This window comes from Ranitomeya imitator, chromosome 1, assembly GCF_032444005.1.
Source record: "Ranitomeya imitator isolate aRanImi1 chromosome 1, aRanImi1.pri, whole genome shotgun sequence".
Classification (NCBI taxonomy): Eukaryota; Metazoa; Chordata; class Amphibia; order Anura; family Dendrobatidae; genus Ranitomeya; species Ranitomeya imitator.
In genome coordinates this window covers 445,388,320-445,414,251 of record NC_091282.1, presented here as the reverse complement: position 1 = coordinate 445,414,251, position 25,932 = coordinate 445,388,320, and the positions used below count along the sequence as shown (strand labels likewise).

General features: G+C 40.2%; 1 protein-coding gene across 1 annotated transcript in view; it reads left to right on the top strand.

Moving 5' to 3' along the window:
- Positions 1–25,932, top strand: part of GLIS3 (GLIS family zinc finger 3) — a 669,467-nt gene that overhangs the window by 181,970 nt on the left and 461,565 nt on the right. The window contains exons 3-4 of the mRNA XM_069764174.1: positions 10,942–11,149; positions 17,193–18,306. Coding sequence (XP_069620275.1) covers positions 10,942–11,149; positions 17,193–18,306 — 1,322 coding nt within the window. The remainder of the gene's footprint in view (positions 1–10,941; positions 11,150–17,192; positions 18,307–25,932) is intronic.

The following is a 25,932-nucleotide window of genomic DNA, read 5'->3' as shown; positions in this document are numbered from 1 at the left end:
CAATGTGTTTGACATAGTACCTGACCATTTATGGTTGGTTAATAGGGCCAGCAGCTAGTTATAGTCTGTTCCCCTGAAGTGTCCTTACTATGTACTACAAGGGTGCACTTAATCTAGTTTTGTATTTTAGTGCTTTACAGTAAGTGATTAGGTATTAGAAATTAGAGCTTCCATTTGATTCCTATTCATGCCAGCCTTTCTCATGAGCGTTTACCATTCTTTGCCGCTTTGACTTCAGATTTTCTGTTTCATTATGTTGCCACAGTATTGAATTCATTGAAAAAATGTACTGATTTTAGCTATTCAGAATTGTTTATATTGTCATCAAATAAATATTTTTAAAATAATGTCTAAGGCTGTGTGCACACGTAGCAGATTTTTCAAATTTTTTTTGCAGTTTTCGCTATAAAAATGCTATAAAACCGCGAAAAAACGCTCACATTAAGCATCCTATTTAATAGAATGCAATCCGCATTTTTTGTGCACATGGTGCATTTTTTTGCTGAGCGGATTCGCATTCCAGAAAAAAACGCAGCATGTTCATTAAATTTGCGGAATCGCGGGGAATCCGCACACATAGGAATGCATTGATCTGCTTACTTCCCGCTTGGGGCTATGCCCACCATGCGGGAAGTAAGCAGATCATGTGTGGTTGGTACCCAGGGTGGAGGAGAGGAGACTCTCCTCCACGGACTGAGCACCATATAATTGCTAAAAAAAAAAGAATTTAAATAAAAAAATTGTGATATACTCACCTTCGATGGCCCCCGGAGTCTTCCTGCCCCTCAGCGCTGCACGCGGCCGCTTCCATTGTAGATGGTGTGTGAAGGACCTGCGATGACGTCACGGTCACATGACCGCAATGACGTCGCGGTCACGTGACCACGACGTCATCGAAGGTCCTGCACACACACCATCTATAGGAACGTAAGCCGCTGAAGAGATTGGCTGTTTGCGGTAGGTGAGTATAGCCATTTTTTATTTTTTTAAATTATTTTTAACATTCTATCTTTTACTATTGATGCGGCATAGGCTGCATCAATAGTAAAAAGTTGGTCACACTTGTCAAACACTGTTTGACAAGTGTGACCAACCTGTCAATCAGTTTTCCAAGCTATGCTACAGATTGCTTGGAAAACGCTAGCATTCTGCAAGCTGATTATGCTTGCAAAACGCTAGTTTTCTGCAGGAATATGCATGCCAATTCGATATACCCGTGGCAGGAGGCGCAGAATTGCCGCGGAAATTCTGTAACATGTGCACTTAGCCTAACTCTTTGCTATTTCTATGTTATAAGCATTACATAAATAAGAAACATTCTCTCACAGCAGATAGATCTTTCCAGAGTTATAGGTCTGATTAGCGGATCAGGCAAAATTTGAATTTAACTGTTCATGTGGATTTTTCTAGGAAATTCAATTAGCAAGAAATCATTCTTTGTGAATTTAATATTACTTATTATGCTGTAATGTCTTTTCAGAGCCTATAAGATGTAAAACATTTTTTAAAAAGTTTACTCTCACCTTACCGTTTTCCTCTCTGGCCCCTATGCTCCTTACCACGACTCGTCTGGCCCTCACCGAATCTTTTTACCACCATGAGTGCTGAATCCCTGGATTTTCTCATGCTGGGCTCGGGCTTAGCGTAACAAGTTCACAGTTAGCTTGGGGATTTCAGCTCTTGTGGACCAGATGGGTGACATTGAAGAGCAAAGGGGCCTGAGAGGTGAGTGGTAATGGACTAATCACTATAAGTATTTTTATTTTTTTAACCTTTAGAAGACCCTTTACAGTTCAGCTAGTGGACACAAATTTGCTAAATCTACATGGAATTGTATTGCACAAAATTTGCATTCACCAAAATATTTTATAATATTCAAGTAGAATTTAATTCCATTGAATATGTTCACTTGTCTTTACTGGTGAGACACAGGGGGGAAAATAAGTATTTGACACATCTACAAAGAATGGAGAGGTCTATAATTTTTTATCAGTACAGTTCAAATTTGAGAGACAGAATCTAAAAATAAAACCCAGAAAATCACATTGTATAATTTTTTCATGATTTGAATTTTATTGCATGAAATTTGTATTTGATACAATAGAAAACAGAACTTAATATTTGGTACGGAAACCGTTGTTTGCAATTACAGAGGTTAGACGTTTCCGGTAGTCCTTGACCAAGTTTGCACACACTGCAGCAGGGATTTTACCCCACTCCTTGATATAGATATTCTCCAGATCTTTCAGGTTTTAGGGCTGCGCTGGGCAACATTGAGTTTCAACTCCCTCCAAAGATTTTCTATTGGGTTCAGGTCTGGAGACTGGCTAGGCCACTCTATGACCTTGAAATGCTTATGGAACTACTACTTAGAAGACCCAGCCAGACCCATCTTCAATGCTCTTACCTAGGCAAGGAGATTTTTGGTTAAAAATCTCATGATATATGACCCCATAGATCTTTCCTTCAATACGGTGCAGTCATCCTATCCTCTTTGCAGAGAAGCACCCCCAAAATATGATGTTTCGCCCACTATGCTTCACAGTTGGGATGTGTTCTTCGGGTTGTACTTATCTTTCTTCTTCGGTGAGGGGAGATGATATCAAAAAGTTCTATTTTGGTCTCATCTGACCACATAACCTTTTCCCATGCCTCCTCTGGATCATGTAGATGGTCATTGGTGAACTTTAAACGGGCCTGGACATGTGCTGGCGTGAGCAGGGGAACCTTACATGCCCTGCAGGAATTTAATCGATGATATCATAGTGTGTTACTAATGGTAATGTTTGAGACTTTGGTACCAGGCTCTTTTCAGGTCATTGACCAGATCCTCCCATATAGTTCTGGGCTGATTCCTGACCTTTCATCCTTAAGATGCGAGATCTTGCATGAAGCCACAGACCAAGGAAGATTGACAGTCATCTTGTGTTTCTTCCATTTTATAATAACTGTGCCAAAAGTTGTTGCCTTATCACCAGGCTGCCTGCCTATTGTCCTGTAGCCCATCCCAGCCTTGTGCAGGTCTACAATTTTGTCCCCGATGTCGTTAGACAACTCTTTGGTCTTGACCATGATGAAGAGGTTGGAATGTGATTAAGTGTGTGGAGAGGTGTCTTTTATACAGGTAACAAGTTCAAACTGGTGCAATACATACAATTAATGAGTGCAGAGTAGGATGGCTTCTTAAAGAAAAACTAACAGGTCTGTGAGAGCCAGAATTGTTTGGTAGGTTATCAGAGACTTATTTCATGGAATAAAATGCAATTTATTTATGTAAAAATCATACAATGTGATATTCTAGTTTTCATTTTTAGATTCTATCACGGTTGAAATGTCACTACGATAAAATTACAGACCTTTGCAGGTGAGAAGACTTGCAAAATCGGCAGTGTATCAAATACGTATTATCACCATTGTATAATTTATTGGTCACTTCATGTGCCTTTGATAAGAATAGAGTAAAGAGACACTGCTCTCAAGCTAGCCAAAAATGTCTAATTGTTTCAAATATAATTTCATTGATTATGAATGGTGGAACCTGTGTTATCAGCTGTGTGTAGAAGTGCTATAAGTCATTGCAATCCTGCCTGTGATAATATATAAGCGGCATGTAAAACTTTTGGCACCCCTGGTCAAAAATTACTGTTATTCTGGACAGTTCAGTAAGTTAAACATGAAATGATCTCCAAAAGACCTAAAGTTAAAGATGACACATTTCCTTTGTATTTTAGGCAAAAAAAAATTGGCAAGTTTTACATTTTTAAAATTACAAAAAAGAAAAATATTGCAATGCAAAAGTTTGTTCACCCTTGAAGATTTATGTGCTCAGATAACTTTGAGCAAGGATTCAGACCTTAATGTTGGCTTGTTCTCTATCATCATTAGGAAAGGCCAGGTGATGCACATTTCCCAGCTTTATAAAAACCCAAGCCAAAAAACAACAGCCATGGGTTCTTCTAAGCAGCTGTTTAACACTCTAAAATGAAAATGGTGGAGGTCCACAAAGCAGGAGAAGGCTAAAAGAAGATAGCAAACAATTTTCAAGTTGCGCTTTCCTCAGTTCGAAATGTAATTAAGAAAAATGGCAGTTAAAAGGAACAGTGGAGGTCAAGATAAGGTCTGAAAGACCAAGCAATATTTCAGTGAGACCTGTTCGTAGGATTGCTAGAGAGGCCAATCAGAATCCCCGCTTGACTTCAAAAGACATATTTAATCATGTATTTTCAGAAATATTTAGCAGACTCTGGAGTTGTTCTACATTGTTCTACAGTTCACACCCCCCTGCACACATGTGGCTTTCATGGAGAAATAATCAGAAGAAAACCTCTCCTGCATCCTCACTATAATATTCAGAAGTATGCAAAAGAACATCTAAACAAGCCCAATGCATTTTGGAAACAAGTACTTTTGACCGATGAGGTTAAATAGAACTCTTTGGCCACAATTATAAAAGGTATGTGTGGAGAAAAAAGGGCAGAAAATTTTCAGGAAAAGAACATCTCGCCAACCATTCAGCATTGGCGTGGATCTATCATGCTTTGCAGCTGTGTTGTAGCCAATGGCAATGGGAACATTTCATGGATAGATGGAAGAATTGATTCAATGAAATTTCAACAAATTCTTGATGTAAACATAACACCATCTGTAAAAAAATGAAGTTGAAAAGAAGTTGACTTCTACAAATGCATAATGATCTTAAACACTTGTCAAAATCCCCAATAGACTACATCAAAAGGCGGAAGCTGAAGGTTTTCCAAAGGCGCTCACAGTCCCATGATCTGAACATCATTAAAAATCTGGGGCTAGACCTCAAAATAGCAGTGCATGAAAGATGACCCAGGAATCTCATAATCCAAGGAAGAATGGATGAAAATGGATGAAAATCTCTCACACAAGAATTGAACGAGTATTGTGGCTGGCTACAAAAAGTGTTTACAAGTTGTGGTACTAACGATGGAGGGTGCCCAAAGTTTTGCATCAGCCCATTTTACTTTTTGCAATTTTAAAATGTAAAATCCGAAAAATATATAATATATATATTGTTTGCCTAAAATACAAAGGAAATGTGTCATCTTTAACTTTACGCCTTTTAGAGAGCACCTCATCTTCAACTTGCTTAACTGTTCTCAATAACAGTAATTTTGACCGGGGTGCTCAGACTTTTACATGTCACTGTTGCCTTGCTGTTAACTCTTCCTCAAAGAGTTAGGAAGTATGAGTGTCAAAAAGCCCCAGTGGTAATTGTGAAAATTCTGAAATTACATTTTTTTTCTTTTATTAAGAAAAATTATTAAAAAAATAATGCAGATAGCTTTCCTTTAAATTGATTTGTGAAAGTGCATAGAGATATAGCAGTGGTAATTAGCTAATAGGAATATTAGTCTTAGTTAATGGTAATTGTTGTTTCTAGAACCTTAAAAGGCAGAACTGTGGTCCAACAAATGGCAAAAAAAAGTTTGTGTATGGGGACAATTGGATATTAGGCTTGCACATGGCTAAACTTATAAGTGGCAAATGGAAATGCTATAAATGTAGGTAGATGTTTTGGTCCATTTTCTGAGTAACAAAGTCAATCAGTCAATGAGAATGGTTTAGGAAATATTAACAAACAAAAACAACCAATTGTAATTCTTCATGGAGTCTGCTATTAAAAGTAATTGTTCACAAATGCAAATATATACTCATAACTGTTACAAAAGGAGAATGAAATTCAGCCCCGATGTAATGATGTAAACTGTATGGATTTTCATTAGTGATGAGTGAGTATAGGGATAAATAGTGAGTTACTTGAAACACCCACCCCTGGTAGATTCAGATGGGCTTACTGTAGGTTTGTAGATGTAGGTTGAAAAGTGGAATCAATTTAGATCATGAAATGCTGGCCAAAATGTGAGACCCAGATTTAAGCAAGAGTAGGGCAATAGGAAATATTGAGGTTTGTTTGAAACATTTTTGATCTTTTGCAAGTCATGCAAACAACATTTTTGTTGAATGTGTGTAGTCTCACATTTGTGAATGACTTTGCTTTCTCACATTATGTTCCTCCATCACACTGTTGGATTGGAGGAATGTAGGAATGCCCTAAAACACCTACATCTTCTCTACAGTCACAATGTGAGTCCAATTTTGGTTCCCAGCTCCATAGGGACACATTAATGTAATTCTCGCATTCTGCTGGTAATGATGTTGCACCCGAAGAGATAAGACTGAGATGCACCAAAGGTAATTGTCCAATCCTACATTACACAGCCATTCTGATTTTAATAACTAATACTGTATATAATACTTAATTTTCCTTGTGGTGGCACTGAACAGGCATTAAACACGTGCTGCCAGGTTCCTTAACAGATTCTGCATTCTACTCTACGCAGGAGATGTTTTTGCAGTGGTACACCCTGTAATCAGCTTATTTTTGCTGGACTCTTCTAACAAAATTGACTGTCCAAAACAGATAACCTCTTGAACACCAAAATCACAAGACCAAGCTATATTATGCTTCAAGTAAGCACTTGGCCAAATCAATATCCCTGAACTGGAGGAATTACCGTATTTTTCACTTTGTAAGATGCTCCGGATTATAAGACGCACCCCAAATTTTGAGGAGAAAAATAGGAAAAAACTTTTTTTAATAAATTGGTGGGGCGTCTTATAATCCATGTGTCTTATTACTTACCAGGGGTTGTGGCTGCGGTGGATCAGGGTCCCAGGGTCGTTGCTGGAGGCAGGAGTGGAGCATTGCTGCAGGCTGGGATGAGGGGGGTCTGCAGGGGGGCTACTGTGCTGCAGGGGGCTCCAGTGCTGCAGGCTGGGATGACAGGGTCTGCAGGGGGGCTCCGGTGCTGCAGGAGGCTCCTGTGCTGCAGGCTGGGATGAGGGGGTCTGCAGGGCTGTCTCCGATGCTGCGGGGGGCTCTGGCGACATTTTGCGAAAGATCAGAGCCCCCCGGCACTTCTTCTATGCGTTCCTGTATGACTGACTCCGGGAAAATGGCCGCCGGAATCTCAGGAGATGAGATCTTCCATTCGTTCCTGTATGACTGACTCCGGGAAATTGGCCGCCGGAATCTCGAGAGATGAGATCTCAGCGCTGAAATCTCATCTCCCGAGATTCCGGCGGCCATTTTCCCGGAGTCAGTCATACAGGAACGCATGGAAGAAGTGCCAGGGGGCTCTGGTCTTTCACAAAATGTCGCCAGAACCCCCCGCAGCACCGGAGCCCCCAGCATCACCTGGGGCAGCAGCGGTGGCGGGCGAGGTGACAGCAGTGGCGGGCGGCAGCGGCGGCGGACACCCCCTCATCCTAGCCTGTAAGTGGTATATCCGCTTTGTAAGACGCACCCCCATTTCCCCACCCCCAAATTTGGAGGAAATAAAGTGCGTCTTACAAAGCGGAAAATATGGTAAACTAAAATAATAGAAATCTATTGTAGGAGGACTAGAGAAAGCATCAATGGCTGTTGTTTGCTATATAACCTGCAACTTCACCTGTGAATATGTGTGTGTATATATTGAATTGAAAAATTAAAGATTTTTTTTGTAACATTTTCTACCTTTTTTCCTTCTAATAGTTGTTGCATGGGACTGTCGGTTTATTGAATACAGAGCACCATCATTTTGGGTTCTAATCCTACAAACCCTAGCATTTATATGATTGGAAACACATTTGAGAGCAGTATCGACAATATTCTTTTCTCTGTGAATTAGAAATCAATCTATACTTGTCTCATCAAATAGCCCTGCTTTACCCATAACTTATGGAAGATCTGACTTTGTCTGGCCCAGAGTAATCGCTTGTAACTGGCGTGTAAAAAATTAACTAAAGTGTAATGATCCTTAGACGCAAAGAATCCATTACCATGTACTGTTATGTTTTAGAAAATCTTGTTTGTTTTGATATGCATGGTTACCATAGAAAGGAAAAAGTGCCCAGTTGTTATAACACAGGAGAAATTGCATTGCAAAGACGCCTTTGTGTTTTAGCAGTGCTCTAATGATTGCTTCATGTGAATTGCTTTACTAGCATTGGATTCCATATGGTCTATTATATCCCTTGTTAGAGAATAATTGGGGTGTAAAGCTGAGTATAGGGTTATTTATGGAAATATGAACCATATCGACGTAGTGTGATTGCAAAGGCTTCCTTAAAACAAAAGACAAGTTGCATCTAAACAAGACTCTTTTGAGTAATGATTCCATTTGTTACCACTGAGGCACAATTATGTATAAGCTACAGTTAATATGGAAATGCAATAAAACTAATTGACCAAGGTTTTTTTCGGGCTATTAAAATTACAATGTGTCGGGAATAGTTTTTCCTTTTGCTGACTTTTGTAATTGGCATAGTATGTAGGGGCAGCACATTACAGCCATTGGTCTGTAAGGTCTCTGCTCCTAAAAGCTGAATAAACAATGTTTTCTTGCCATTGAGCTAATTGGAGTCATTGAAGAATACTACTGATAGTTATGGGTATGGGGTAGTCTCAAGGAGATGATCCCTACCACTTGCCTTACCCTCAAGGCATTGACTTTATTATATAGACAGTGTATATATATACAGTGGGTACAGAAAGCATTCAGACCCCTTTCAATTTTTTACTCTTTGTTTAATTGCAGCCTCTAGTAAGTTCAAAAAGTTAATTTTTGTTTTTCAAATTAATGTATACTCTGCACCCCATCTTGACTAAAACAGAAAGAAATGTAGAAAGTTTTGCAAATTTATTAAAAAAGAAAAACTGAAATATCACATGGTCATAACTTTTGATCTAGTACAGCCATGATTCTTCTTGGGAATGATGCAACAAGTTCTTCACACGTGGATTTGGAGATCCTCTGCCATTCTTCCTTGCAGATCCTCTTCAGTTCTGTCAGGTTGGATGATGAACATTGCTGGACAGCCATTTTCAGATCTCTCCAGAAATGCTCAATTGGGTTTATGTCAGGGCTCTGGCTGGGCCAGCCAAGAATGGTCACAGAATTGTTCTGAAGCCACTCCTATATTATTTTAGCTGTGTGCTTAGGGTCATTGTCTTGTTGGAAGGTGAACCTTTGGCCAAGTCTGAGATCCAAAGCGCTCTGGAAGAGGTTTTCATCCAGGATATCTCTGTACTTCTATCCATGCTTCCAATGGCAATCAGTCGTCCTGTCCCTGCAGCTGAAAAACACCCCCATAGCATGATGCTACCACCACCATGTTTCACTCTTGGGATTGTATTGGGCAGGTGATGAGCAGTGCCTGGTTTTCTCCACACATACCACTTACAATTATCACCCAAAGGTCTATCTTTGTCTCATCAGACCAGAGAATCTTATTTCTCATAGTCTGGGAGTCCTTCATGTGTTTTTTAGCAAACTCTTTGTGAGCTTTCATATGTCTTGCACTGAGGAGAGGCTTCCGTCTAGTCACTCTGCCATAAAGGCCCAACTGGTGAAGGGTTGCAGTGATAGCTGACTTTGTGGAAAAAGCCTAGACCTGGCCATCCTGCCAAACTGAGCAATCGAATGAGAAGTGCCTTGGTGAGAGAAATAAAAAAGAACCCCAAGATCGCCGCAGCTGCATAATTTGCGGCTGTTAGACAACCTGAACACATGCAGGGATTGCCTGTTTGTTCGGTAATCCCCACATCTATTTATGCTGTCTAGCAGGAGCAAATCATGCATAATCTATGAGTATGCCCAAGATACTCGGAGGACACCCGATCATGCTCGGAAATCTCGAGTAACGAGCACAATCACTCATCTCTAATCAGGACCTATGAGGCTTTGCCCATGTATAATAGTTTCCCTTTATTGACCAAAACATATACCCTCTCTTCTGGTAGTAGGTCAAAAATTATTTATGAAGATAAAGTTGCAAAATTCCAGCTCCTTTAGTAAAATTCAAAATGTATTTATCTTGCGTAAAACTTTTTCTGACAAGCTCCTGAACCCACTCATTCAGGTGAGATACATGGGAAATAAATTCTGAATTTTACCCAAGGAGCTGGAGTTTTGCAACTTTATGTTCATTTGTATCCACGTTGGGACAAGTGGGATTTTTGTGCACCTTCAATGGCTGTTTGGTGAGCTGGCTATTTTCTTCTTTACCATTTTAAAAATTATGTCAATAAACCCGTTGAGTGCTACTTCTTAAGGCCCTCATTTTAAAAATTATCTATGTCAATAAAACCATTGAATGCTACTTCTTAAGGCGTCATTAAGATATCAGTTTTTTTGACATACAAGAAAAACGGAGTTTCATCAGTAATTTTCATTAGAGATTCCCTATCTTCTATCAATTAGCGAGTGAAAAATGGACAGCCCACAGATGGCATGCTATAGTCACATGTGAATTGTGATTTTTATGAATCAACCTATATAAGGGACGCTCAATGTATTATGTTTAAATGTCTTTGTGTTAAGAAAGATATTACTTACATGTGTTCTCAGGCCTTCTGATAAAAGTTTGCCGTCACTCTATGTGACTGCAGACTACTAAATCCTGACAGCGTGCAGTGTGCTCTTATTGCTGGTAAAAACGGGCGGTCATATGACCACAGGTGTGCGATTTGCGATGTGGTCTCATGCCGACTAGAACTACTCGGCTTCTCTTAGTTCACTTGTATTAAGAGAAGTCAGGCATGTCCAGTCGGAATGTGGCTAGAAGTATGCAAATTGCATATTTGTAGTCGTGTGACCACTCGCTTTAAACAAACAATAGGTAGAGTGACTGTAGCCATTTAGCAGAAGACCAAACCAAAAGACCAAACCTCTTTAAATGCCAGCAAATACTTATTTTTAATATTGTGCTGTCTACAGGGAACTCTGAACATGTCTTCGGCTCTATTGGGCAGTTGCAAATAAATGCCTGTGCTGTGCAAATAGTTTGTATTTTGTCATGCTAATACACATACAGTATATAACTACTTTGGCTGCCACAGCTTTACTATGTTTTCTATATTTACAGGAAATGTTTCTTTTGGTCAGAAGAACAAACCACAGGGAAAAGTCAGTTGCAACAATCTTATGGTTACAAGCAGTCCCATGATGGTCCAGAGACTGGGTCCAATATCCCCTCCAGCAAATCAAGCAGCAACAGCATGTCATCAGATCACCCACAGCTTACAAAGGCATCTGAATCTTCAACACTTAGCTATACCTCCATCTGACACAAGGTCCTTAACTTACTACTTTGTTGTTTTTTATGTAAAGATGTGAAGAGGTAGTTTATACCTATTAAAATCAACATCAACTCACAATCTATCACTGCTAAAGATTTTTTTCAATCTCGGCTGTTCATGGCGGAGGCGGGAATGTCAGTTAGCCAAGTATTGGCTGCAGGAGCAATGGAAACAGACAAACTGCTTTGTTGTATAGTGTTTGATGTGGATTTTAAAGTGGAGCTACTTCAAAATCTCTTTAAATAAATCACTGTGTGAACCTACATTAACAGTGTGTGTAAAACCATTCTTAATGTAAATATCTTCTATCTCAGTAGTTTCGGCCAATAGTTGGGATTATCCAGTACTATTTTTTACTATTGACCTATAAACTACTGTTCTACCCTGTGCCACCACAGAACAGTCACTGACCACTCCTGTCAACGATCAGCTGTTCCGTGTCAATGGACCAGCTTTTCCTTTACCAAACTTCTCTGTCGACGAGACGTGACTGCTAATTTCATGCTGATTGACAGCCGGTTCCCTGCAATCAACATGACGTCTTTAATCACGCCCCATCAACAGAGCAGAGCAGAAGTGAAGCCACTGTTTTGTTGAGGTGACACCAGTGGAAGCCACTGAAACACCTGCAAGAGTGGTCTGTGACCACTCTGTTCCCGCAAAGATCTGCGCCGAGCACAGCAAACAGGTAGGTAGCAACTAACCTACTTGTTAATTTTTAGGCCCATAGTAGAAAATTGTCTTAAATAAACCCTTTAATAATTTTTGAGATCTGTAGTACTGAACCAAACTCTAATGCTGTCTTCAGTAACCTTTAGGTCTTTAACAATACTTCAGCAAGTTTATTTGCACATATAATACTTACTCAACAGCATGTTTCATCCCAGTTCATTTACATCTTTACATTTGAAACTTTAAATCATGATTAACTGTGCAAAGTGATCTCCTGTCTATCAGTACAGTACATGTGTGGACAGGAAGTCAGTCTCTGACTTCTTATGAACTCTAGGATGATGTTATCATCATTCTCCACCTACCAAGTCTCTCATAGATGGTCTCAGATCCCTTTCTCCCAATTTTTCCCATTTGTTTCTCTCTATGTCTAAACACAGATGAAGATATCATCCCTGCTTTATTTAAGAAAGCAGTGAGATAATAGATGATTTCTTACAATAATTAGCTGCAATTGTAAAACTTCTCTGTCTTACACTTTCTTTATTGTTCGTCAGTTCTGTATGCTGAATCTCCAGTATTTTCTATGTGATACAGCTTTAACCTGTTTTGCCTGCCTCCTGCTTCTAAAAACTGACAGGGAGAAACCTATCACTAGCAGCAAAGAGAGGTGATGTAAAAAGTTGTATCACATAGAATACAATGAGTATCTGTAGGATAAAGTTGCATCACATAGGATTACACTCGACTATGTAGTGCAAAGAGACAGCAGTTCTGTCACTGATTTATCACTTTTTCAGGATTCATCAGGATTTAGAGCAAATCAAAGCAATGAGACGGCACTTTAAAGCCAGAGGTATCATGAGAACTATAGACTTAGATTCATCCTTTGCCATTTTTTAAAGACACTTTTCTTCCTTTGACTATAACATTGCACACGTGGTTCATGCATTTTATGCAAAGTAAATAATGTTATTTATTTTTGTTTTCAACTTTTTGCAACTGTTTAGCACAAAAATCTGGGAAATTGGGACTGGAGTACATTTATGACAAATTTTGCAACTTTTTGAAAAGTTGCAATTGATTAATCAGGCAAAAACACCTGGACACCCTCAAACACTGCTCACAATGGTAAATATAAAAAAAAACAGGCAAGCACATAAGGCACAAACAAAAAAATGAACTAAAAACTGGAGAAAAATAAACACATATGCAATAATGTCTGAAATGGCACTTTAAGTAAGAGAATAATATTCAAGGCAAAAGAAATAGCCTGTACGTTATTTCTTAACAGTGGCCTAAGCTGCTTAATATTGCCAAAAGACATGTTGTGACAATCAAATGCAAGCCATTTTGTATTCATTGTACTTTCCTGAAAAAAGCCACATAAAAATATAAACTAGTAACTGACATAACTGACATTGCCTAGTTCACATTATTAAAAAGCATCATATTGTTTTGTGCCATTATTGTATAATATGTTGGAAATAATTTGATTCTATAATATTGAGCTATTAAAAGATTTGGTTATGTAATGTATGTTCAAAAGTATAGCAACACATCAGAAGTGGGGTTTTTATTATGCCCTGATGTTCTGATTTTGTTATGCTATTATATATGCATGAAATCTCACATAATGATTATATTAATATGTTCAATTAAGAGCAAAATCTCAGATTCTGTGGAAAACTCTAGCATTTTCTTATAGTATTTAAATTTACTAATTAAAGGAGTTGTCCATTTCTTTTATATTGATGATCTATTCTTAGATTAGGTCATCAATTCATATCTGCAAGGGTTCAACACTCAGCACCCTTGCTGATCAGATGTTCCCAGTGCTAGCGTAGATCAGGTGTGATCAGTTGTCCAGTGTTATTACTGTATATACTCGTGTATAAGCCGAGTTTTTCAGCACTTTTTTTGTGCTGAAAACACCCCCCTCAGCTTATTCACGAGTCATTGTCCCAGAAAGAGTGCAAGGGAGGGGGAGCAGCGGGTTACAGAGGCAGGAGCCGGTGGCTGTGGCTGTAACTATGCTTGCTGCTAAAGAGAAATGAATATTCACTGCCCTGGCAGTGAATATTCATTTCTCTTAAAGCGTGCACAGTTACAACCGCCGGCTTCCAGCACACATCCTACTTACCTTCCCTGTGTGCCCTCACTACATCTCTTTCTGCTGCTAGCAGATCCTGCGACCAGGCGATCACATATCACCACTCATTAAGGTAATGAATATTCACCTGCTTCCACTTCCATAGTCGTGGAGTGAATATACATTACCTTAAAGAGCGGGGACACGTGATCGCTCGGCCAGAAGAGCTGCTAGCATCAGAGATACATTGAAGGTGCGCAGGAAAGGTAAGAAGGATGTGTTGTTTTTTTTATAGGAACCAAGCATATAAGGATAGGGGATAATTAGCCATGCAAACAGGGATGGGGAGCTATGCATACAAGGATGGGGAGCAATGCATACAAGGATGGGGACAGGGAGCCATGCATACAAGTATGGGGAGGGGGAGCCATGCATACAAGGAGAGGGATGGGGAGCCAGGTGTTCCAGGACAGGGATGAGGGGACAATGCATACCTGGCTCATACTCGAGTCAAGAAGTTTTCCCAGTTTTTCGTGGCAAAATTAGGTGCCTCGGCTTATACTCGGGTTGACTTATACTTAAGCATATACAGTAATTTGAATAGAGATGGATGTTCAGTACCCGACTGCAATAATCCTGCTGTTACCTCATAACCACTGAAGATGCTGCAATCCCTTGACCTACTGCCTCCTTCTACATTACCAAGTAGATTGTAATCCCATCATGAAAAGGGTCATCTCCCCTCTGTGCCAATCTATCAGTGCTAGTTTGTTCATTGTAATTTATAAATGAATTTTGTATGCAAACCCTATTCACATGCACAGCACCATGGAATCAGTGGTGCTTTATAAAGAACTAAATAATAAAAGGCCATCAATATAAAAGTACTGGGCAAACCTTTAAAACATACAATTCTTTATAAATCTTTGTCAGTAGTCACTTTATTAAAGGGAATCTGTCACCTACTTTTTCGTACAGTCATGGCCAAAAGTATTGACACCCCTGCAATTTTGTCAGATAATACTCATTTTCTTCCTGAAAATGATTGCAAACACAAATTATTTGGTATTATTATCTTCATTTAATTTGTCTTAAATTAAAAAACACAAAAAGAATTGTCCTAAAGCCAAATTGGATATAATTCCACACCAAACATAAAAAGGGGGTGGACAAAAGTATTGGCATTGTTCGAAAAATCATGTGATGCTTCTCTAATTTGTGTAATTAACAGCACTTGTAACTTACCTGTGGCACCTAACAGGTGTTGGCAATAACTAAATCACACTTGCAGACAGTTGACATGGATTAAATTTGACTCAACCTCTGTCCTGTGTCCTTGTGTGTACCACATTGAGCATGGAGAAAAGAAAGAAGACCAAAGAACTGTCTGAGGACTTGAGAAACCAAATTGTGAGGAAGCATGAGCAATCTCAAGGCTACAAGTCCATCTCCAAAGACTTGAATGTTCCTGTGTCTACCGTGCGCAGTGTGATCAAGAAGTTTAAAGCCCATGGCACTGTGGCTAACCTCCTTAGATGTGGACGGAAAAGAAAAATTGACAAGAGATTTTAACGCAAGATTGTTCGGATGTTGGATAAAGAACCTCGACTAACATCCAAACAAGTTCAAGCTGCCCTGCAGTCCGAGGGTACAACAGTGTCAACCCGTACTATCCGTCGGCATCTGAATGAAAAGGGACTGTGTGGTAGGAGACCCAGGATGACCCCATTTCTTACCCCAAGACATAAAAAAGCCAGGCTGGAGTTTGCCAAAACTTACCTTAAAAAGCCTAAAACGTTTTGGAAGACTGTTCTCTGGTCAGATGAGACAAAAGTAGAGCTTTTTGGGCAAAGGTATTAACATAGAGTTTACAGGAGAAAAAAAGAGGCATTCAAAGAAAAGAACATGGTCCCTACAGTCAAACATGGCAGAGGTTCCCTGATGTTTTGGGGTTGCTTTGCTGCCTCTGGCACTGGACTGCTTGACCGTGTGCATGGCATTATGAAGTCTGAAGACTACCAACAAATTTTGCAGCATAATGTAGGGCCCAGTGTGAGAAAGCTGGGTCTCCCTCAGAGGTCATGGGTCTTCCAGCAGGACAATGACCCAAAACACACTTCAAAAAGCACTAGAAAATGGTTTGAGAGAAAGCACTTAAGACTTCTAAGGTGGCCAGCAAAGAATCCAGACCGGAATCCCATAAAACACCCGTGGAGAGAACTAAAAATGGCAGTTTGTAGAAAGAAAATACATTATATGGCAATTGAAAATTCCTTACAAAAAAGGTGGACTTGATTGGATGTGTTTTTTTAGAGTTTTATCAATATTTATATACAGTATTATCATGCAGTTGCCTGCTTCTGAATTCTTGATAATGAGATTGGCCTTGCCTTGAACTCAACACAAAAATTATTGAGACCTTAACTGTATTTTGCTGTCTTCTGAGCTTTGTCTATTTTATGAAAACCATCAAGCTGTTTTCTCTTACCAACTAAGGAAGTTTTAACATTAATCGCTTAAAGGGAACCTGTCACCCCAAAATCGAAGATGAGCTAAGCCCACCAGCATCAGGGGCTTATCTACAGCATTCTGGAATTCTGTAGATAAGCCCCTGTGATGTATCCTGAAAGATGAGAAAAAGAGGTCAGATTATACTCACCTGGGGGGTATACCTGATCTCTGGGTATACCAGAGCTTCTGCTTCCTAGTAAACCTAGATCAGCTCTACAAGAGAGTTATGTTCCAGTGAACTATTAAAAGATCTAAAAAAAAAACACCTAAACCAAACGTGCATATAATAATTTAAATGTATTTCAAAAAAACTCTAAAAAATACAGCCAAGTCAATGAAAAATAAAAAATATAACTGTTACAAAGAGGAGAGGCAAAAACAAAAATAAATTGGCAGGTAATTAAGGTCCACACAGGCCGGGTCACTAAGGCTTAAAACATGTCTTATTTACATTGATCGAATTATAAAACGGTCTTGCCAAAAAATACAAATCTGTTAAATTAACACTGTGGTTGTTTGTATAGTAATAATTTATTTCATGTGACTAATTGATAGAGATTTATAGGTAAGCAAGCGCACATTGTTTCCGCTGCCACTTTTCCTAATTTATTATGTATTGTGATCCATGGGAAACAAACACTTCCCCATGTGACAAACAATAACCAGTCTTATGTAGAAAGTATACTTTTAAAATTGTGCTTGATGAATTTACCTTTCTTTGTTAGTCTGTGTAATATATTTCCTATTTTCTCCTCCACTTAGATCTCTTATGTCACGTGAGTCACTTGCCTCGACAACTTTAAGCCTAACAGAGAGTCAGACTACAATGAGCGTTAAACAGGAATGGTCCCATGGATATAGAGTTCATGCTTTTAATCATGGATCTCAAAACAGTAGCGAACCTGGAGATCTACTGAGCATCCCTCCAGGAACTTCTACGTCCAACACCAGTGTCTCAAATTCATTGCCCTCATATCTGTTTGGAATGGAAAATAACTCTTCTCCCTATCCTAGTCCTAGACATTCTTCTCCAAGATCATATTCAGCACGGTCAAAGAAAAGAGCACTTTCCTTGTCTCCTTTATCTGATGGTATAGGAATTGATTTCAATACTATGATCCGCACTTCACCAACTTCGTTAGTTGCCTACATAAATGGGTCAAGAGCTTCCCCAGCAACCATCTCACCTCAACAAGAAGTTTATGGGCATTTTTTAGGAGTCAGAGGTAGCTGTATTCCTCCAACATGTGCTGGATCAAACTCCCAGAAAAGCCTTTTAGCGATCAATGATAATGTGTCACTTGAAGAGAATGTAACTGAATATCAGCGCATGCAGCAGTTGGAACAAAACAGTCTGCAAGCTGATGCTATGAACAATATGGTAGTACGACACAATGTTGGACTAAATGAAGGACAAACAATTGGGGTTTTAAAGAGTGAACGGTTGGATGATTATTCAAGTGGTGCAATGGACATAACTTCTCAGCCTTCTATTCCTCTCACAGCGACTCCTGCCCATCAAGGTCCACCGCCGCCTTATCATGTCCATCAACACATGCATCAACATGAACTTTTAAACCCATCCCACCCGCTCTCACTCCCACCTCCTGGACAGGTTCCCTTACTAGAAGAAGAAGGAGAAATAGATGATTTTAATGGTAAGCATTGCTGCAGGTGGATTGACTGCAGTGCTTTATATGATCAGCAGGAGGAACTTGTAAGGCACATAGAAAAGGTTCATATAGATCAGCGGAAAGGGGAGGACTTTGCTTGTTTTTGGGCAGGATGTCCCCGAAGATACAAGCCATTTAATGCTCGTTATAAACTTCTCATTCACATGCGGGTCCACTCTGGAGAGAAACCAAACAAATGCACGGTAAGTTTGATGCAGTTGCATGCATGCACCTTTGCTTGTAAGCCTGTATTTTCAGATTTTAGAAAATCACATAACTCGGTTGCAGTTAAGTGTAAATGTACTTTTGCATGATTAAAGTCATAGTACCTTAAACAGTGTAGATAGGTGGGATCCATGTCCTGAGACCCCCGCCGACTGTTCTATAAACTGTGCATAAGTGCAAAGCTTCTTCATGTGCATGCACACAATGGTTTAAAGAGCCTCAACTTTCCAGGGTTAGGAAAAAGGTTCTACCTCTTTTTACAAGCAGCACCACAATTGTCCATAGGTTAAGTCTGGTATTGCAGCTCATGCATATTTTTTGTTTAGACTTTTTTCTAATATTGGAAAACTTCTTAAAGGGGGTTTCTGGCCATAGAATAATGTAAATTGATTTGGCCATCTATGTAATAAATGCCATAAAACACTCCCCCGTTCCATCTGTATTGATTTTTAGTTCCCTTTCATCCCGCTGCAGCTTTTCTTGTGGTTTATTATTGTTTACATCATGAACTTCCTGCCAGTCCTCCCTTTCTGCATTTCCCAAGAGGCATAGCTATATCCTTCTCACAACATATACACTCCCACATCAGTGTCCACCCACTCCACCTGCAGAGGAACATTTAAAAGTCTCCTATATCAACTTAAAATGGATAAATCGCTGCACATACAGTTTCTCCTTCCTAACACCTCCACTTCACCTGGTATGAAGCTCTCATACTAGGTTAGTAATGTTACATGTGCTGACTCTACCTAGCACAGTGTACTGTAGTGGAGTAATTTAATATATTTATTGTCTTGTATTATAATGTACTCTAACACTCTGGAAGCAGAGTACATGATTCTGCCTAAAATCACAAATTGATAAGGTTACTATGTAGAGCCTGCAATGTGCTCTCCTTCCCTGTGCACATCTCCAATCACTGTAATCTTGCCAAGGATCTCATTCTCAATGCCAGCACCATTCAGAGCAAGCTGACATTTAAAGTACAGACAGGAAATCTCTGAGCTGTGAAGAGTCTGTAGCATGTAATAATGGGTTGGGGATCACATCAGCAAATAAGACAGCTCAGGAACAGAGCAACACAGGCTCGGACTGGCCCACCGGAGAACCGGAGGATTCTCCGGTGGGCCCTGGCAGCTGCTAGCATACTGGCCAGCAGCTGCCTAGGGCCCCCACTGCTCTAGGGGCCCCCAGCCAGTGGTTATAGGGCCCCTGAGTCAAGAGGGCCCTCCCTGTGCCAGTAGCAGCAGCTGGAGACAGGATCCTCCTGTCCCCGCTGCTAAAGCAAAATGAATATTCATGCTTCCCCTATGGGCGTGGAGAGGAGTGAATACAATTTCTCTTTAATAGCGGGCAGCGTTAGCCGCAGGCTGCAGCTAACACTGCCTGCATGTAAATCCGCACCACACACACACACATACACACACACACAGTAACGCACACACCACACATACACACACATGCAGGCACACAGACTCACAGAGCAGCTCACCTCCCGGCGTCCTGCTTCCTGTCAAAGACAGCCCAGCTGGATGATGTCATCTTCCAGTGTGCTGCTGTCTCAGTCAGAAAGCTTCCATGAATCCAGCGAGGAAAAGGATGCTGGGGTGAGCGGTTGCTGCAGGGAGGTGAGCTGTGCTGTGTGCGTGCGTGCGTGCGTGTGTGGTGAGGACAATGATATTGCTAGGGGGAGACAATGATGGAGGTGATGGGCAATGAGGGTGAGGGGAGGCAATGATGAAAGTGATGGACAATGATGGTGGGAGAGGCAATGATGAAGGTGTTAGTCAATGATGGTGGGGAGGAAATGATGGAGGTGATGGGCAATGATGGTGGTGGGGGAGACAATGATGGAGGTGATGGGCAATGATGGGGGAAGACAATGATGGACGTGAGGGAGGGAATGATGGAGGTGATGGGCAATTATGGTGGGGAGGCAATGATGGAGGTGATGGGCAATGATGTGGGGGGAGGCAATGATGGAGGTGATGGGCAATGATGGAGGTGATGGGCAATGATGGTGGTGGGGGAGGCAATGATGGAGGTGGTGGAATGAGCAGTGATGGAGGTGGTGGGAGAGAATGATAGGGGAGGTGGGGGAGAAGGCAATGATGGAGGTGGTGATGAGGACAATGAAGGGGTGGAGAGGGGCTGCATTACACTTTATGAGGGGGCTACATTATATTCTGTGGGGGACTGCATTATTCTCAGGGGACTATATTATATTATGGGGGGCTACATCATACTATGTGAGGGGGCTACAGTATACTCTATGGGGGGCTGCATTCTCTCAGTTGACTACATTATATTCTGTGGTGGCTGCATTATACTATATGAGGGGGGCTGCATTATACCCTATGAGGGTGCTACATTATATTCTATGGTGGGGACTGCATTATAACTGCACTATTTGGTTCACAGAGGTGTTTTTGGTACAGACATTAACTGTACATAAGAGATTCAGCTAGAAATAGAATACTTTTAGAATGTACCTGTAATTATGAGAAAATATGTAGAGCTGTATATAAGATTTTTATTGCATGATTGCACCACACGCTACTACCAGAAAGAAACAGTTTTCTTCAATTCTACTTTTGATAACTCTTGAGATTTTATGATACCAGAAACATTGGCATGAATTTCCCCCCTTCCCTTAGTGTTGGTGATCATACATACTAGATCTCCCCTCCAGACTTGTCCATACAGACGAATGCTCAGTTCCGCTCAGCATTCATGGTAACTCTTTGGGGACAGCAGAGTGAATATTTTGTAAGGGGCTTATGTGCTTGTGGGCGTGGGGTGAAAGGGATTGGGCAATTATAATAGAAACCAAGAGGGACCCTGTAACCCTCTTCTCTGACCTGAACCCTTTCTGTGCTCTAGACCACCAGGATTTTTTTTACATTAACTGTTTATCTGCCTTATGCACTAGAAATTTTTAGATTAAGTTCATTGGGGTTGCATAAATGAACCTTTGGCTAGAATATTAGCATAAATTCATTTTCACCAATTATTTGGTGCTATATGGCAATATTTATTTGCTACTGATTGGAATCACCAGAGCTCAAAGGAAGCAGTGCCTACCTATTGCCAAATGTTTAATAAATATTTTCAACTCACTTGTATTGAAAACAGGAAAAATAACATTATTTCCGTGAAGTATGTGAAACTGATCCTAAACGAGTTAGAAGCTAAGGGTATCTTTGATGATATTAGCACAAATCATCTTCTGGCTTCCATGACTGAATCCAGATGAAATTCAGAAATGTCTGTTGGTTCTACTTATTTGGCTACATACACCAGTGTTTAGATAAGTGGTGAACCCTGGTGTAGATTTAAAGCCTTATACAAATGCCCCATGAATTGTTCTCTGATCAAGCACTGAAAGGCATGTCTGGTTTTAATAATACCTGTCCAATCTTCAAAAAATTTGTAGTTGCTGCTGACATTTCTTTTGGAAAACTATAGGTAGATCAAAAATATTATATTTTGTCTTTCATGTGATCTACTTGAAATGATTAAATAAATAAAGTTCCCTCTAATATCATTTTTGTCCGTCAGGAGTGAAAATTACGCTGCTTTAACATCTGGTAAGTATCAAATGTATCACAAACTCCTAATCTCATGAGACATTAGGGCCTATGAATCGGTGAAAACACATGACAAAACCAAAGAGAGGACAAAGTCCAAAGAAAAGTGTGTGATTGACAGTCATACTAGAATTGGGAAGGCAGCATGATGGAAAGCTCAGAAATCCTCTCCAGATGTGAATGAGATGGCCCTGAAGAGGGATCGCTGCCAAAACTAAAGTCTCAAACTTATTTTAGCCAACATGGTACTGTTCTAAAATCACTGAAAATGTTAAGGATATCACTGCTGTAGTGTATATCCTCTTCTGTTCAACTGCAATATTATTATTTTTAATATTAAGCTTGAACTCGTTCCATCACCTTAATGTCCTAGTCCATAAGGTGCCAAAACTAGTTCTGTCACCTTCACCTTTAGTTATATTTATAGTGATCTCTTGGCACTACCATTTTGTTCTTACAGACATAGCCAGGTGTCAATTTGTATTATACAGCTACACCTACATCACAACTACGAGATCAGTGAAAATGCTGATCGTGACCATTTCAGTGGGGCTAAAAAATCTTGAATCAGATTACTAAAAATATAACATTGGACTTGTCAATGATCCACAAGGATCTATTAAAAAAAATTTATTGGTATATGGTGTTTTTAATGGAAACCTTTTAGAAATTAAATATCTCATATATACAGTATATGACATCCTCCATGATACATGAGGGAAATACATTTGTTCTACCAAAAAAAACCTGCAAGATTTAAAAAGGAAAAAATGGTGTACTAAAACTCAAAATAAATTAGTTCCACAACAGTTAAAATAAACATCTGTAAATTTTAATTCCAACTGAGTTTGATAACCTTTTGAATAGTTAGCCATCTAACTTGATTCCTTTGAAAAGAACACTCCAGAAATAACATTATATACTGTGTTATTCCTAGTGCTGTCTCTGAGGTGGTAAAGCATAGATTCATAGTTCTCCACAGATAAAAAATTATGCACTACCATCTCAGGCAAAGCATAGTGGAACAGTTGCTCCTACAAGGTTCTTTTAAAGAGGACTAACCACCTCCTGGGAAAAACTGAAATAAGACAAAGTTAAACAGGCACCAGTCCCAAATTGAAAAGTCCAATTAACTCCCCTATGATTGAGCTTTGTGCTGTGTATTACAACCAACAGTGGTGCTCGCGTAAGTAGAAAGTATGACTGCTGTAGAAAAATAAAGAGTGGCACTCACCAAGTTCTGTAGTAAAAGTCCTTTAATCGCATATTCAGGACATCACAGCAGTAAGCAGGGCGGTGCATGAGATAGAGGAAGAGGACAATGTCCATTTTGCGTGTACACGGCGCACCTACGGGCCCAACCGAGGCCATTGTTCTCTTCCTCCCTCTCCTGCACACTCCCTGCCTACCGCTGTGATGTCCAATATATGAGATTAAAGGACTTTTACTACAGAACTTGGTGAGTACTGCCCTTCATATTTCTACAGCAGGCATACCTCCTGGGAAACTTTATGAAGAAAAAGGAAACCATAATTTAAAACATTTCTTATGTTTAAATATGTAAGTAACAAAAGTAAAAAAAATCAAATTTAGCAATAACAGGCTGAAATCAACTCTCAACTGCCTCTCTAATTTGACTACTTTGTGAAACTGCTTAATGCTTCCTCAGTGACACTGATGTGTGCTATGTAGCATGATACTTTTTTTAGATCTAGTTATATAAGTAGAAGTCTAAGTGTATTCCTTTATATTAAGAAGTTGATGGAGAAGGCTGGAAGCAGCTTAAACAGAGGTAAACCCTTTCATAGCCTTCCCTCAATATAACTTCTCAAAGCTCAAGTTATCCTTTAGAGACAGCAATGTCTTTCTAGTAGATTAACCTTTTAGAGGCAGCCATGTCCTCCCTTACTAGATTAAACCTTTAGAAGCAGCTATGTTCTCATATAGTAGGTTAGAAGCAGCTGTGCCCTCCTGCAGATTAACCCTTCACAAGCAGCTCTGCTCTCCTACTTTAGCTGGGCTGCATAGTATACATTGACGTCCTATTACATGGTTGATAAATAAAATATTTTTTTCTTAGTAAAGTTCAGGCTCTTGGCAGGAGGTAAGGAAATGAAACATTTTATTTTTTTACCTATTAGCATACATTGATAAATTAACAGGTTTTGCATAGTAACATAGTTAACATAGTAACATAGTTAGTAAGGCCGAAAAAAGACATTTGTCCATCCAGTTCAGCCTATATTCCATCATAATAAATCCCCAGATCTACGTCCTTCTACAGAACCTAATAATTGTATGATACAATATTGTTCTGCTCCAGGAAGACATCCAGGCCTCTCTTGAACCCCTCGACTGAGTTCGCCATCACCACCTCCTCAGGCAAGCAATTCCAGATTCTCACTGCCCTAACAGTAAAGAATCCTCTTCTATGTTGGTGGAAAAACCTTCTCTCCTCCAGACGCAAAGAATGCCCCCTTGTGCCCGTCACCTTCCTTGGTATAAACAGATCCTCAGCGAGATATTTGTATTGTCCCTTTATATACTTATACATGGTTATTAGATCGCCCCTCAGTCGTCTTTTTTCTAGACTAAATAATCCTAATTTCGCTAATCTATCTGGGTATTGTAGTTCTCCCATCCCCTTTATTAATTTTGTTGCCCTCCTTTGTACTCTCTCTAGTTCCATTAGATCCTTCCTGAGCACCGGTGCCCAAAAAAGCATCTGCTTTTTGGAAATTTTTGAGAAAAGTAAACAAATTGTCTCTCTCTATTCTTTGTGCCAATCACAAGCAATTTAAGGAAACTGTAAAAAACTGTGAATACATTTATTCACCCTAAATACTGACTGGGTCTATGCACACTTCTCTATTTACCATGCAGATGCTGTATAGAATTGAACTCAACACCACAATAAGTACAGCCACCCCACCAAAGAAGAGAATCTCACCAGAGCCCTGTTTTACTGATGGAAATAATGTAATTTACTTATCTACTATATAATTGTCTAAGGGTCACTTCCATCTGTCTGTCCTTCTGTCACGATTATTCATTCGCTGATTGGTCTCGCCAGCTGCCTGTCATGGCTGCCGCGACCAATCAGCGACGGGCACAGTCCGGAAGAAAATGGCCGCTCCTTACTCCCCGCAGTCAGTGCCTGTCGCCCGCATACTCCCCTCCAGTCACCGCTAACACAGGGTTAATGCCGGCGGTAACAGACCGTGTTATGCCGCGGGTAACGCACTCCATTACCGCCGCTATTAACCCTGTGTGTCCCCAACTTTTTACTATTGACGCTGCCTATGCGGCATCAATAGTAAAAAATGTAATGTTAAAAATAATTTAAAAAAAATAAACCTGCTATACTCACCCTCCGTAGTCCGCTGAGCCGCTCCCACTGGTCGCCATCTTCCGCTGCAGTTTCTGGTGGCAAAGATGGTATGGCAGAAGGACCTGCCATGATGTAACGGTCATGTGACCGTGACGTCATCACAGGCCCTGCACGCCTGCGCGACAAGGACCTGCCATGACATCACAGTCATGTGACCGTGATGTCATCACAGGCCCTGCGCGCCTGCGCTAGAAAGACCTTCCATGACGTCACGGTCATGTGACCGCGACGTCATCACAGGTCCTGCGCTCTGATACCAACCCTGGGACCGCAAGCTGCCGTGGACTACAAGGGGCCTTCGGAAAGGTGAGTATATGTTTATTTTTTATTTTTTCACCTGTGACAAACCCGGCTGGGCAATATACTACGTGACTGGCCAATATACTACGTGGCTCTGTGCTGTATACTACTTCGCTGTGCAATATACTACGTGGCTCTGTGCTGTATACTACGTCGCTGTGCGATATACTATGTCACTGGGCAATATACTACGTAACTGGGCAATATACTACGTGGCTGGGCAATATACTACGTGACTGGGCAATATATTACGTAACTGGGCAATATACTACGTGGCTGGGCAATATACTACGCGACTGGGCAATATACTACGTAACTGGACA